At 54.0% G+C, this 14,656-nt stretch overlaps 1 protein-coding gene across 4 annotated transcripts in view; it reads left to right on the forward strand.

The window, feature by feature from the left end:
• PLEKHG4 (pleckstrin homology and RhoGEF domain containing G4) overlaps positions 1 to 14,656 on the forward strand; it is a 30,248-nt gene that overhangs the window by 8,515 nt on the left and 7,077 nt on the right. For 3 of the 4 annotated variants that reach the window (XM_042438151.1, XM_042438152.1, XM_042438150.1), the window contains exons 3-13: positions 2,388 to 4,416; positions 8,412 to 8,582; positions 9,048 to 9,171; positions 9,465 to 9,558; positions 10,784 to 10,870; positions 11,596 to 11,712; positions 12,280 to 12,378; positions 12,798 to 12,946; positions 13,355 to 13,493; positions 14,069 to 14,191; positions 14,357 to 14,548. In XM_042438151.1, the coding sequence (XP_042294085.1) occupies positions 2,388 to 4,416; positions 8,412 to 8,582; positions 9,048 to 9,171; positions 9,465 to 9,558; positions 10,784 to 10,870; positions 11,596 to 11,712; positions 12,280 to 12,378; positions 12,798 to 12,946; positions 13,355 to 13,493; positions 14,069 to 14,191; positions 14,357 to 14,548 (3,324 nt within the window). Of the gene's footprint in view, positions 1 to 2,387; positions 4,417 to 6,878; positions 7,076 to 8,411; positions 8,583 to 9,047; positions 9,172 to 9,464; positions 9,559 to 10,783; positions 10,871 to 11,595; positions 11,713 to 12,279; positions 12,379 to 12,797; positions 12,947 to 13,354; positions 13,494 to 14,068; positions 14,192 to 14,356; positions 14,549 to 14,656 lie in introns of those variants that run through there. The other variant, XM_042438153.1, reaches the window with a different exon arrangement.

The raw sequence follows: 14,656 nt of genomic DNA on the forward strand, positions 1-14,656 counted from the left end.
TGGTCAGCCCTGGTACTCTAGCTCAGGGTGAGGGCAGGCGGGACAGGCCACCAGCAGACCTGCGGCTGAGAAGCCCTTAAGGGTCCTGTGGGGAAAGGCGCTTCTTAGAGCCCCCACCTGCCCCCCTCAAGTAGGAGGGAACAGCAGTGGAATGTTCCAAAATCTCTGCATGTCCCGGGATGTTCAGTGTTTATCATACCAAACAAATGATGGAACTGATTGATTTATGAAAAGGAAGGCGCTTGCAGATTACTTGAAGAAAAGCCAAACACCCCTGGATGTAAGGGCTGGCCAGCAGTCCAAAGGCAAGGATTACTCTGTGCAACATCCTCCTGCCCCTGCCTTACCCTGACCATTCGGCCTCATCCCTTTCGAAGGTCACAATTGAGCATCTGCCCACGGAGATGTAATGGCAGCCATGGTTCTGTGTCAGAAAACAAGGCTTGCTGCCGGCTTCGGAGTAAGGTGCCTTCCCTTAGTAGATGCCCTCCTCCAGCCGGCAGAGGGCCAGGTTTCAGTTCCTGGTGCAGGGAGTTCCCTCAGTGGGATGACGGTGCCAGCCGAGAGTCCTCTCAGGCCTCTTGCCAACACTCTCCTTGGAAGGTTCTCCCAGAGCTTTCAGGGCTATGGGACTGCTAAGGGGCCAACCGTGGCCCTTTTGGCACCTCAGACATCTGCCCTGCTTTTCGCACTCTGTGCCAAGAAAGGCCTGAGTCTCTGGCGCCAGAAGGGGCAGAGTGGAATGGCTCCTTTTCTCCTGAGGGCCATGGTCAGGGGTGTCTGCCTCCATCTTTCCTGTCCTTATTATTATTATTATTATTATTATTATTATTATTATTATTATTAACTTTTATTTATAAAGCGCTGTAAATTTACACAGCACTGTACATACAATCTTTTAGAGCATCCCTCCACCAGGACCATTGAGAAAGGGGGGTGGCGGCCTCAGTTTGGCAGAGCTGACTCTACATGGGTTTTGTGCCTTGTGATGCAAAGAAAGCATCTCCCCCTCCTAGTCATCCAGGGGCTGGGTTCGAGTCCTCTGTGTAGCTCCAGAGTGGTGGGACTGGTCCTGGCAGAAGAGAGAAAAAGCCAGGAAGGACCGAAAGAAGTGTTGAGGGAGCAGCGCTGAAGGCTGAAAGAGGCTCTGGAGGGGAAGGGAGGCAGCCAGTGTTCCCAAGGAGACGGGGGTGTCCTCTCTCCCAGCTCCCCGTCATCAACTGGGGAGGGCTCAGGCAGCTAAATTCCTGCAGAACCGGCCTTATAATTAGGAACCTGCTCTGGCTTTTGCTCAGCCTTGGCTCTGCTTCCTTTTCCTGGTGGATCCTGGTGCTGCTTCAGAGCTGCCCTGCCTTCTTGGCCTGGCTGCAGAGCCTCCCTTTCGCTCTACTTTGGCCTCTGCTCAAAACAGGAATGGTCATCTGCCTTGGTCCTTGGGCAGCTCCAGGGCTGCATGCAAAGTCAGATAGTGAATGGAAACTCACTCCAAGAGGGTGCTTTCTCCAAAATGTTTTTCTGGGCACTTGTTCATTAATTGATTTAAAGCATTTTTGTTCCCTACCTGGCACATACTTACCCAGAGTTTTCTGCCCAAGGCTTTGCACTACATGCAAGCCCTTTGCAGGGATCATGTCCCAGAGTGGCTAGAGGAACCTGGGAGTTGCAGTCCAGATGAAACTGTTAATCTGAGGTCTGGCATTCACAGGTAAGCCATGTGCACCAAAATGCCAAACCTCAGAAGTGCTCCCTCGGGTTACGAAATTAATTCGTTCCGCGGCTAATTTCGTAACCCGAAAAACCTTCGTAACCCGAATTGCCATAGGCGCTAATGGAAAAAAATAGCTCTCTGCTGCCCTCCGGTGGCGGCCTTTCCATTTAAAACAGCGCCGGGGTTTTTTCGTAACCCGAAAAAACCTTCGTAAGCCGAAACAATAAATCCCTATGGGATTTTTTCGTATCCCGAAAAATTCGTAAGCTGGGTAATTCGTATCCCGAGGTACCACTGTACTGTAAATGGTTTGAGCTGGACTGCAGGTCCCAGGTTACTCTAGCCACTCTGGGACATGATCTCTGCAAAGGGCTTTTGACTCAATGGCTTGATCCTCCAAGCTGAGACTGGACAGGGACAGTTTCACAGAGCAGCTGCCACCACAGAAAAGCAATAAATCATATTAATTGGGAAGGTAATTGCAATGGGGAACTGAAAGGACCCACTCCACCTTCTGTGGGATGGGCCGGATTGTGCATTCTCGCAGGCGGCAGCACAGCCTGCCCTGCCAGGGCTTTGCTCTGTGCCTCCAGCTGCAGCCCAGCCTCCTGCTTTTGCTCTGAGTCAAGCGGCCATTGAGTTTGGGCGGCTCACTTGGCTTCTCTCTCTTGGCTTGCAGGTCCAGTATTGTGGCCTCCTCTTCCGCCACGAGGGCTGGCCCCTCTGTATCCATGAGAAGATTGTCATCCAGCTGGCCTCCCTCGACTGGCAGGCCCTGAGGCCTGGAGATTTCTACCTGCAGGTGGTTCCTCACTGGAAGAGGTCCCCGCGGATTGTTGTGAAATGCCTGGCCGGGGACAGGAGCCATGTTGAGGAGCTGGCGATCCCAGAGGTCTCCTACACCACCATCTTCACCCTGGAATGGCTGAACGGCGTCAACCGGGAGCGGTCAGGGACAGGCCTGCAACATTGCCTGCTTGCCACAGACGGCAAAGTGCTCCGAGTGCCTTGGGACAAAATAGTCAGCCCAGAGTTTACCAATGAGCCCAAAATGATGGAGAGGAGCACAAGGCCAACCTCTACAGCTGAAAGGTCTTCTGCTCCAGGGTTTTCGGGGGACCAGCCTCAGGGCAGCCCTCCCTGTGCAGCAGAGGGACTCCAGCTTTTCCATGGGCCAAATTTGCCTAGAGATGGAGCATTCCTGGCCACGTGTGAGGAACCTGTGAGGACAGTGGCTCCAGGCAAGGCAAGCACAATACCCAGGCTGGCTGAGGACACAGAGAGAGAGCTGGGAGGAAACTACATGGAGCTGAGAGAGATCTCCCAGCCCCAAACTCCGCCAGCCCCTCTCAGTTGTTATTGCACTAAGACAGGGATGGAGGCAGAGAATGGGCCTGTGTCCCCTCTGGACAGGGACCCTTCCTTGAATAACAAAGATGGGTCGTCCCTTCCTTCAATGCCATCTGGACAACTGAGGACCTCTGAGACACAGGCCGGTGATCCTGGAAACTGTTGGGAGGATGGAGATGAAATGGGCAGTTGTGGCACATGGCCCCCCAGGAGTCCTTCCTTGCCCCTGCTCCACCCAGTAGCCGCCCCTGCAGAACATCCCCATGCGGGGGCCTCAGAGACCCCTCCGGTGGGGCATGAGCTGGACTGGAGGTATGCCATGTGCAGCTACCTCGATGGGGAAGATGCCGAATGCCAGCCGGCCTCAGGAACAGCTCACGGGGGCAGCTCTGCACTGCAGCAGTGGGGTGGCAGTGGGTCTTCTGAATTGGGTCCCACTGGCACAGCCTTTGGCCCAGCGGCTCAGCAGGGAGGGCAAGGAGGAGGCGGACAAGATAGCAGTCCACAGAGAGACCGGGACGGGGGCCATGTGAGCCCTGCGGAGGGGTGTCTCTTGAGGACTCCTGTGAGGGTGGGAGCTGCTGGCCACAGCCGTGGGGAGACCACTGGCCAACCCTGCCCCTCACTCACAACCAATTCATTCCTGCCAGAAGAAGCCTCCTTGGTTGGAAAGATGGTGGTGCCTGGTCACCTTGACCAGCAGCTGCCATCTGGGCTTCCCTCCCAGTTGGGCCCTGATCAGCTGAAGGAACAGTGCTTTCCAGGGCAGATGGAGGAGGCGAACCAAAGGCAAGCAGACCAGTTGGCAGAACCAGGCTGTGGAGCTGGTGGGCTGCCCAGGCCAGGCTTCCTGGAAACAGAGAGGTGGCTGAGCCCCAGGAGGGAGGAAGAGGATGGCCGTGAGCCGTGGAACCAGTGTGCATGCCCACTTTGTCCCTCCAAGGAGCCACAGTGCAGTCCTGCTGCAGAGGGGCCTTCGCCAGATGCACGGGCAGAGGGGCGATTTTCCAGCAATGGCAGTGAGGAAGGGGCTGCAGCGCTCTGTCTGGACCAGCCACGTCTGCCAAGCAGGCCAGAGGCCTTCCATTTGGGGACCTCAAGGGAGCTGGAAGGTTTAAGGGGGCAAAGAGGAGGAGCCCTCCCTCCAACTGCTTCTCCAGAAGAGGATTCAGGCCTGTGGCCCCTCCTGGAACCTGGGCCCCAGCCTGGCCCCCTCCAGGCACCAGGCCAGCCTTCCCATAGGGAGTTGAAGGAAGGGGACACCTCTGCACCAGCACCATTGCCTACCCCCTTGGCACCACCAGCAGCGAGGTTGCCAGGTGGTCCCCCAAATGTCACCGCTGAGGATCCAGTTGCAGGTAGGGTCCTTCAGGGTTTGTGGGTTTGGGGCGTGGGGTGCAGGGTGCGGGGTGTGGGTGGAGTGATGCATGCACAAGTTGGGACTTGGACCAAGGGGGGGCAGCTGGCAGGGGGCACACACTTCTCCTGGCTTCTTCTCCAAAGTGGCTTTGGTGGGTCAGGGGGTGCTTCAGAGGCTGTCCATGGAAATAACCTTTTTCCCCTGGTGGCATCCTGGTACAGGCGTGGGCTACATGTGCATTAAATGATTAAATGATGAAGTCGTGTCAGCTCAGCCATCAAGATAATGTTGTTTTCCACTATATATATTCAGGAGTAACCAGGTTGGTCAGGCAGCAAAACACAGCAAAATCCACAAAAGAGCAAGTCCTTTTATTGGCCAACCAGAATGCACAAAATATATCCTGCCAGCTTTTGAAGCTTCACTGGCTTCTTCACCAGGCAAAGATGTTAAAAATCATACAGCACCTTCCACTGTCTGATCTCCCTTTTAATCTCAATCCTGACTGCTGTCTATGGGGTTATTAAGTGCACTTAATAGAGTTTAACTATGTGAATTACATTAAAAATTACTTCTAAAGAATAACATTTCAGACCTTCTGAAACCCCAGCTCTGCTTCTGGCTGCTGCTGAGCCACCTGCCCTCCGTCCCTTGCGGCGCGCTCCCCTCCCTCTCTGTGCGTCAAGCCAGAACTGTGTGCGCTCATCCGGCTAAACAAACCTCACCCTTTAGGAGTTAAGCAGAGTGGAGCAAATGCGTGTGTGAATGTTGAGTGTTGGGGCTGTTTGGGCTGGAGCCAAGGAGGAACAAGAAAGAGGGCTAAAACAAAGCCTTTCTGATTTGGTTCTCAGCTTGTCCTGATATAGTGATCATGGGTTTGGGTGTCTGAGACCCAATGATGCTCCCTTGCCACCAGAACCCCTTGCCCTACTTCAGGCCTTGTGCAGGTTCAGACTCTTCTTTTTTACATTGGAGCAAGTCATCAAAGGTAGGTCCTTTTGGCTTGAGCCCAGTTGCCCCGTGTGACACAGCGCGACTCGCACCTGTTCTCCAGCTGAGTGCCTTCTGATCCAGAAGTCACACTCTTTCTTGCTTAGTTCTGGATTGTTTTATGCCAGGGTTTTCATGGCAAAAGGCATTCAGAAGTGGTTCACCAGTGCTGCCTCCTGCACCGTACTAACAAGTGTTAGCAGTAATGCCACTGATGTTGTCTCTGTGAGATCTTCCAAAATACACACACACACAACTACTGCGGTAACTGTTTGGCTCATTTCGCCTGGCTCCCCAGCAAAAGCCCCCCCCCCCCCCCCGTCCTGGGAGGCCTGTCCCGCAGCAGTGCTACCTTCAGCGTGGCCCAGAATCCCAGGCCCACGGAACGGTAGTGCCACGGTGGGACTGATACAACTGGAGTGTAGCGTTTGTATGTTGAACTGCGTATGCCTTCAGCTCCACTCAATCATCAGCGACACAATTTGTCAGCTGTATGAGAAAAAACATGATTTAGTGCAACAGGTTGAACATTTTAATTCATTAAAGGATAGGTGTGAGTTGGTGGGCACAGTCAACTTGTCACACTTTGTCTTGACTACTTGTGACTAGTTGAGAAGCCAGATTTTGTGGAATAGAAGAATTAGTGGTGTGTTCATTTGTGAGTCTATTACTCTGAGCACTAGGACTTGTCAATGCTTGTCTGGATAACTAGAACTTCATATCCTATATTTAGCTCATCTAATAAGATTGATTACAAAATCCTGTATAGTAATGGGTGAAGACACCAACACATACAGTATGAGGAGGCAGGAAAAGGTGAGCCTGTGTGAGCTTGTGTTTTGTGGGTTGGGCTGTTTGGCTGCTCTCTGGAGACTTTTGTGGCTGTTTTCCTTTGTTTTGGCCGTTTGCTTTCCGTGAGAGCATGGTCCAGGAGCGACTCAGGGAGCTGGGTGTGTTTAACTGGGGAAGAAGAGGTTAAGGGCAGACAGCATAGCCATCCTTTTTCCAGATTTTTTTTTTTCCCTAGGAAAACTTCTGCAAAGCCTTCTCCTTTTTCTGGCAGGCCCTGAGGACTGGGTGCCAGGGAACGTCAAGGGGTCCATTCTCTCTGCCCTGTTGCCTTTAGGAGGGCTCTCTCTGGGTAGGAACGGCTCAGCCGACAGCTGCTCAGGCGCACATGGCAACCCAGCCGTTCTCCCCAGAGTCTCACCCAGCCCAGTGGGTCTCCCAGTGGGTCTCTGGGGCTCTCGGTGGAGGCCTCTCAGGCCCCTTTGTTGCCTCTGCCCAGGCAGCAGGCAAGAGCAAGGCTTGGCAGAAGCTGTTTGCGGCTCAGAAGGGAAGCTGCGTTGTTGTTGCTGAGTTGATTCCAAGAGCCATCACATGAGTGAGCTGGCACCGTTCCGGTCAAACCAGTCCCAGTGAGAAAAGCTTCCTGCAGCCCCCCCCCCCCTCTCTCTCTGTACTTAAGTGTGTAAGAGGAAAAACAAGAAGAAGCTGGATGGGGTCCGGTGAGTGTGCAAGTAGGCAGCCCCCACAAAGCAGTTGTTTGCTGCTCCTGGACTCTCTGGGGCCACACAGGTTGCACAGTGAGCAGAAACAAGGGGAAGTGCATGAAAGTCCACTTCTGGTTTTGTGATGTCAAATAATGGCTGCAGTCTATTGTCAAGGTAAATCTCTGCTTGAGGGGAGAAAGTTCCTGGCCAAGGAACCCAGAGGGGGGTCAAGGGCCACAGAGTTGGTCAAGGGCCCTGGGGCTCTAGGTCACACTTCACCCACCCTCCTGATTTCACAGGACTTCCTTTGCTGTACATCTTCCCCCCACCTTGAAAGGAATGGCGCCTGTATTCCCTTCATGCCAGGGGAGGAGGAATACCTTCCTTGCATCAGGCTTGGGGCCATTTCTTGCTCTGCCCGGCCGGGAAACTTTGCTCCTGGTGAGATTTTGTTCAGGCTTGGCCAAGTTTGTTGTCCGATTTGCTGGAGGGGTTTCCTTAAATATTAATCTGAGTTTTTTAGAGCCTGACATTATCGTCTTTGTTCATGTGAAACCCTCTGACGTCTTCTCTGCATATGAAGAGCCGGAAATGCTGGGGTCACTCTCTGGTCCAGATCTCGCTCATAAAACAGGTTCCTGTCCACCTGTGACTCCGCGCATTGTCTGGGTTTTTTCTTGTTCAGGGCCTTGTCTTGGGAGGACAAGGGCTGCATTTAGATGGGAACCCACATTGATCCCACTGACTGACTGTCTCCAGCAATGCATGCACAAAGGGGGAACTTTTCTCTAGCAAGGAGCTGCAGTACCAGTGGGAGGCTTTCTTTCCATTACTGACTTGACTTGCAGTTCCTTTAGCTGTAGTACCATCTGTGCCGAACAGAGGCTTCCTCTGCAGACCAAAAGTATAGGAAGGTAAATGGATATCCCACCACTTTTGGGGTTTGTTTTACTTCAAACTGGACACAGTTGCTCTCCAGCAAAACATGGGCCTGGAGGGAGGTCATTAGGGAAAGCTTAGCCTTGTCTTCCTGCACCGTTTTCCCCATCTGTGTCGCTGTTTGGACATGCGCCAGTCAGGGCAAGCAGTGGCTGGCGGGGGGCATTTAGGAGGGAGAGGATTCTGAAGGGGAAAGTGCTGAATGTCTCCTCCCTTAAGGTCCATTTCCCCAAACAGGTCAGCAGACTTTTGCAGCGCCTTTGAATGGAAACAAAACTTTAAGAGTTTTGCTCAGGGTCTAAGTTGTGTATTTTCTAGAAAACACTTTCCCTCTTCTGGCTGGCATTTAAAAGCTAGGAATAAGTAAATCTGTGCAGACACGATGTTAATTTAGCTGGATATTTCCCCCTGTCTGTCTTATTTTAGTTACTATTACTTGTCTGCAGTTGTAGAGAGAAAGTGAATAAATGAACAAATTGGTCATCTGAATGGATGATGATAAGGATGATGTGGTGACCCTGATGTGGTCTCCTCTCTTTTCTCTTTATGGCACCCTCCTTGACATGGGCAGAGAAGGCCAGCGGGCAAACTGGCACAGTTGGCTGTCCCCAGGGAAAGGTCTCCTCACTGGGCCATGAACTGCCCTCCTTTGCCTCTGATGGGGGCCCCCTGCAAACTGCCGCATCATGGACGAAGGACGTAGATTGGGAGATACTCCGGAGTGGCCTGGCATGCCTCCCAGGTAAGGCACCCCACAGCCCTGTGTCTGTGTGTGCATCCGTGTTGTCATCCATTGATTGCTGAGGTTTCGTGATGTGCTGGAATTCTTTATCCTTTGTGGAAAAGGCAGCAATGGGTAGCAAGTTGGGTGGAAAAGGGTCTTTGTGTCCATGTCAGGGAGGACCTCCTGGCGCTGGACACTGGCTGGGGGCCAAGCTAGCGTCCTGAGAAGACCTCTGGCCAAACCTAGCCTGCCTGGCATCCCCTTCTCCGGGCGCAACTCCTGCAGGAGAACTTTAGCAAGGCCCACTACAATGCCAGGAGAACCTCTGGACTGCCCCCAGAAGCCAGAGCCTGTGCAAGGACCAGGAAGGGGCAAATCTGTGTCCGTTTTGTTGTGCGCAGCTAGCAGTTTCCTCTCACACAAGCCATGTGTGCCAAACATTTTGATATTTCTGGACAAATAAAAGCACACCCTTCTTATCAGGCACCAGAGACAGATGTGGCCGGGCAGTGGTCATCGTCACAATGAGGAATCCTGCTTGGCTGAACCCGCTCTGCAGTGCCAATGAACTGGTGTGCCTCCTCCTGTACTTACGGAGCACTCTCAGGTCTGTGGGGTGGCTGCGGGTGCGGAAGAGAAGGGAGAGGAGCCTGACCAGACTGCAAAATTGCAGCAGGAGGAGGCCTGTGGATGATGGGCCCTGCTTCTGTCGATGGCTGGCCAGGGAGGGAGGAAAAGAAAGAAGGGGTGGGGGGAGGCTCTTGGTGTGAGAGATGGAGAAATGCCCACTGCTCCTTCCACTGGCACAAGCCTCACAGAGGGCATCCCTGGGGGCAGGAATCACCCAGCCCACCTCCATTCCCAAATACAGCTGTGAGATCATGTCCTTTTGACTTGCAGGCCCCAGTGCCAGGCTTTGGGCCTGACTGTCCTGGTAGATGCCCGGCGATGTCCTCCGGCCCCATCTCTCTTTAAAGCTTTAGCCAACCTGCAGGTGAGGCCTTTGCTGCCAGCTTCCTCCTCCTTCCCCTGGTCCGGCTAAACAGTGATGCCAAGCAGGGACTAACCGGAGAGTTGCCCCAGGGACCGGCCCACCTGCTCCTGACTGCTTCCCCCTTCCTTGCCGAATGTAGCTTCTGGAAGCATCAGTTCTGTGGGGGCTGCCATTTCCCTCTATGTAAAGCCATGGTGGTCAGTGGGCACAGAGTGGAACTGGGGGCAAGCTATGGCCATCAGAGGGCAAGTGGTAGCCTCTCCGTAGGAGAAGGGCCTTCCTTCAGTGCCTGCTGGGATGCTTTCTCCACCATCCCTTCTGCTCCTCATAATTTTCTGATAGATTAATCATAATTTAATATTAGTATGTTGTGAATTTTGACTGTGATTTTTATCTGTTGTAAGCTATCTTGTATCCCAAGCTCGAGAAAAGGTGTAGTAATAATAATAATAGTTGTACTAATAATACTGTGTACAGAGAACATAATAAGAAGACCAGCTGCAAGGAGGATGAGGTTTGGGTGAGGGTTGTTCTCCTGACTCACAGAGTGGGCAAAGGGGAGACTGGCAAGGGACTTTAGGAGAAGAACAAATGGCAGAGAAAGAGGAAGCCCAGCCAGCCTTCCACTGAGCAAAGGATATAGCGAGTCATGGGATCCGTTCATGGCTGCACCATGGGTTAAGGATGCTGGGGCACTAACCAGGCTGGCAGGCAAAAGGGCCATTAGGTGACTGTAGAAGTAGCCCACTTGGCTTGCCAGAGCCGCTCAACCCCCCAATTATTACAGATAATGCTTGCCACAAAAAGAATGAACACACAGACCTAACAGGCAGTTTTAATCTATACCTCCTTTGCGGGGCTGAAGTTTTGCAAGGGAGAGACACTTTCTTTGCCAGAGAGCTGTGTCTCTCAAAGCTTCTTAATAGTGAAACACCATTTCACATTTCAAGGGTAAATGCACGCAAAGTTAATTTGATTGAGTGTTTCTTGTCTCCAGCCTCCTGGTGGCTGGGTTCACCTCTTCCATGGGTGGGCTGTTAGGAGAGCTTGGATAAGGAAGACCTGCCTCACATGCAAGGTGGTGGACGTTGGTGCCAGAGCGAGGCATTTAGCCGTCTTTCCCTTTTTGTTTTAAAAGAAGGGGTGGCTGTGGAGCCGAGGCTTGGGTGAAGTGGCTGGAGATGTCCTCTGAGCTGCCTTCCAGCCTCTATCCTTTCCCTTGCAGGATGCGGTCCCTTGCTGCATCCATGGAGTCCTCTTGCTGGCTGAGAAAGATGCTGGCTTCCGGACAGAAAAAGTGGCTTCTGTGCAGGTAGCTGAACTCCGCTTGCCCTTGCCCCTCAAGCCTCCTTGCTTTGTCTCCTGCACTGATCCAGCCCTCTTCCCTTTTTGGCTTCTGCAGTTGCCTGGGCAAAGTTTGTGTCTTGCACAGAATGACAGTGTGAAGGAGCCTTACCTGCCTTCTTGTTTTATACAACTTTCTCAGCCACTTTACAGGGAGCCATAGATAAACTATGTCACTGAGGGGGGACAGCTCCTTCTGCAGCTTCTGTGGCTATTGGCCGCCTTCCCTTTGATTCTCCTGGGGGCCCAAATCCTGCTACCATCCAGCTCTGCAGCCTAGAATGCAGACCCCAAAGCTGGGCAAAATCAGGCTTACGCTCATCAGACTTTGGTTCTGTAGAGAAATTATTCAGAGTGAAGAATGGACCTCAGTTTTGAGCAGATCTAGATTTGTAACAAAGAGACAACAGTTTGCCTCCTCTGTGCCTGATTTACATTTGAAAAGCAGCCAGCCTCTTTTTAGGTTTAGTGAGGTAGGGCACAAAGATACGAAGCGAAGCAAAAAGCACGGTGCCAACATGTCTCTGGAAAAGGAGGTATCAGTGAAAGAGAGGCAAGGAGGGTCAAAGGTGTAGTGAGATGGCTCCAGGAGAAGCTGCAGGTGTCCCAGGATGGAGTCAGGCTGCCCCATCCATCAGTGGTTGGCCTTCTTTTCTCCCCTGATCCCCATGTCCCTTTCTCCCCCAACTTCAGTGTGAACTCCTCACCTCCATGAAGGCTCTCCACAAGCACATTGAGAGCACACAGCTTCCCTTGGAGCTGGACGGGACCTTCCCTTACTGCCACCAGGACTGGCTGCGCTTCCGCAGGGTGAGTTGGGCCGGCAGCTGGGCCCCAGGCCTTCCCCTCAAGGGGGCCATCGACTTCCCCAAGGCCCATGGCCAGGAACCCCAACTTTGAATGTTGTAAGGCTGCAGAGCTAGGGACACATGCTGGGAAGAAGCCACCAGGCTGAGCTCAGTAGGTGTGCCAGAGATGACCATCCAGGAATGTGGAACAAACTTGAGAAATCTTCTTCCTGATTTTGGGCCACTCACTGGAGCTACTGGGGCCAGAAAGGGTGGGCCCAGCAGGTGAAGGTGGGAGAAGAGGGATGGCTGGGTCTCTGGGCTGGCAAGCAGTGGCCGGTCTGTGGCAGCTTCCCTTGGAGCATGCATCCTGACATGCTTCTTTAAAAAAGTGGGAACAGAGCTGGGCCTCTTCAGAAGACAAAGCCCCCACCAGACCCCAAGAGCAGCTGCTTTGGTCTTGGCCTTGATTGTCCCCCAGGGACCTCCATCTGTCCACCTGCTCCTAGCCCAGGGGGGTTTGGGAGCCCCAAGGAAGGGAGGGAAGTGGATCCTCAGCCAAGGCTGTGTTGTTGTGATCCCCTTCCAGCGCCTGGAGCACCTGCTGCAGGGATGCCAAAGGGCCTGTGCCTTCCTCCAGAGGGCCATACAAGCTATGGGGTCCAGCAGATGGCCAGAGAAGGTAGAGGTGAGTCCCTCCATCCTGTCTCTTGTGGCACGCTCCCCTGACAGAAGGAGTAGGGGCCACTTGGAGAGCAGGCCAGCAAATGCCACTGGGTTGTGAAGAGAGAGCAGGAGGATGCAAAGCCCTCCTGCTGCATCTACTGCTCTTTTTGTCATGTTGCAGTCCCTGGTGCTCCATGGGTGGCAGTGCTAGCAGGCGGGGGGGGGGGCAGCCTGGATGCCTCAAAGCCAGCCATGTGCCTCTTTTTGGCCTGTGACCTTGGCAAAGGGGTGGGCGAAGGTAGCTGCCCTCCTGCTGCTCAGCATGAGGAGGATGGTTCCCAGGCAAGGAAGGATGGATGGTGGGCATCTCGGAGGGGGGGGGGAAGGGCAAGGGAGGCCAACAAGGTCACCTGGGGGCTTGCTTTGACCCCCCCCCCCCAGGAGGCTGATGCCCTGCTGAAGAGTGACCAGCAATTAATGAAGACTGTCCTTGAGGATGCCCGGCTGGTCCGGCTGCAGCTGGAAGGGGGGCCGCTCCTGGCTCGCCTCAGGAAGGAGGACTCCTGCGTGACGCTATCTGAGGACTACCAGTGAGTCTTAGGCAGGAGGATGGAGGCCAAGGATTTGGGGGGAACAGGGGCCGCTCTTCTTGGTTGCCAGCCTGATCAGAGCTGCAGAATCCACAAGGGCTGCTCAGAAGAAAACTTTGAGAAAGAGGGCAGCCATGTTAGTCTGTAGCTAACAAAGAACACAGAATCTTGTGGTACCTTAGGAAGACAACTCCCAGTCTGGTCCCCAGCCCTTGCACCCTCCTCTCTAGCCCCATCATCATCATCATCCTTTCCCCGTCTCCTTCCCTTTCTGGCACCACAATGGGGCAACCTGGAGTATGGAGGGGGGGCCCAGGAGGGAGCCTGCCAGCCTGTGCCTGGCATGGCGGGAGGTGAGGAGCTTCCTCCTCCTGCTGACCTTTCAGACACTTGCCGCTTTCCTTTCAGACACGGGCTGGAGACAGCCACTGCCCTTTACAACCAAGTGGACGAGGGCATCCACCAGCTGGTCCTGGCCTCCAACAAGCGCACCCGAACCCTGGAGCTAGTCAAAGACCTGGCAGCTTTTGAAGAAGCCTTTCGGGAGGTTTGTTGCCATTTCCATTTTGTTGGATGATTGACAGACTGCCAAAAAAAGATGCAGAGTTGGGGTCAGAGCCTGGCATGGGGCAGAGGGTCTGAAGCTGGAGCTTCAAGGAAGCTGGAAGGGCTGGGGGGAAGAGGGGCAGAAGAGGGAGTAGGGAGGGGGTGGCCAGAAGGACCAGATTGGGGGGGAGTGAAGAACTGGTCAGCTGGTCCACAAAAACATAAGGTGGATTGGGAGGGAGCTGGGAGGAAAGCCATAGTGGCTATGGCTTCCTGGATGCTGTGGGTCTCCTTATCTTAGCCCCATTTGGGTCTCCAACTGCCAGTGGATGCAGGGGGTCTGATTAAGACTGCCCTGGACACTCTGCAGGAATTTCAACCTGACCTAAAGAGGGGATCTTGGGGAAGGTGTAGGCACTTGCTCTTTGCTTGTGCACCACATACACAAACTATAGCAGCACTGGTCCTCAGGAACTTGCACCTGTTGATGATGTTCCTGGCAACCGAGGCAGTGAGTGCCAGGGCTTGTGCCCAGTGCCACTGATGGGCAGTGGCTTTGGCTCTCCTTTCTCTTAGGTCAGCAGTTGGATTGAGAATGTGGGCCAGACGCGGCTGGCAGAGCTGGGCAAGCTGGGAACTTCCTTGGAGGCCCTTCTTCAGGCACGGAGGCAGTTCCAGGATTTTGAGTTGGTTGCCAGTGTAAGTAACTCCCAGCCAGCTGCAAGCCCTGCCTCTGGGGCTAACTGGAGGTGGAGCTCTGTGGCTCTGGGGTCGTGTCGGCTGGACCATCTCTTAGTAGTAAAGGACGCAGTGGCCAGCTCTTGCTTGCCAGGGCCAACCTCCCTTCTTGTGCTTTGCTCTCAGGAATACTGCCGGAAGGGCCGGGAGGCACTGGGGAAGATAAAGTGGGAAGATTTCTCCTCTACAGAGATGCCCGCAGGAGGTGCCGCCCAGCTACAGCGCTGCAGCCAGCAGCTGCGGGGCTTCTGCTGCCAACTAGAGGCTGGCAGGAACCGGCTGCAGGAGGCTGTCCGACTGTATGAGTCCTTGGACCAGGTGAGGAGGAACTCCCCAGGCGGGGCACCCCCTCAGAGTATCTTCTGCCCAGAAGCTCTGGAACCCCATCTCCCCCCCACCCACCGCCCCCTGCCATCTGGCAGCCCT

The sequence above is a fragment of the Sceloporus undulatus genome, chromosome 8 (genome assembly GCF_019175285.1).
Source record: "Sceloporus undulatus isolate JIND9_A2432 ecotype Alabama chromosome 8, SceUnd_v1.1, whole genome shotgun sequence".
In the NCBI taxonomy this organism is placed as follows: Eukaryota; Metazoa; Chordata; class Lepidosauria; order Squamata; family Phrynosomatidae; genus Sceloporus; species Sceloporus undulatus.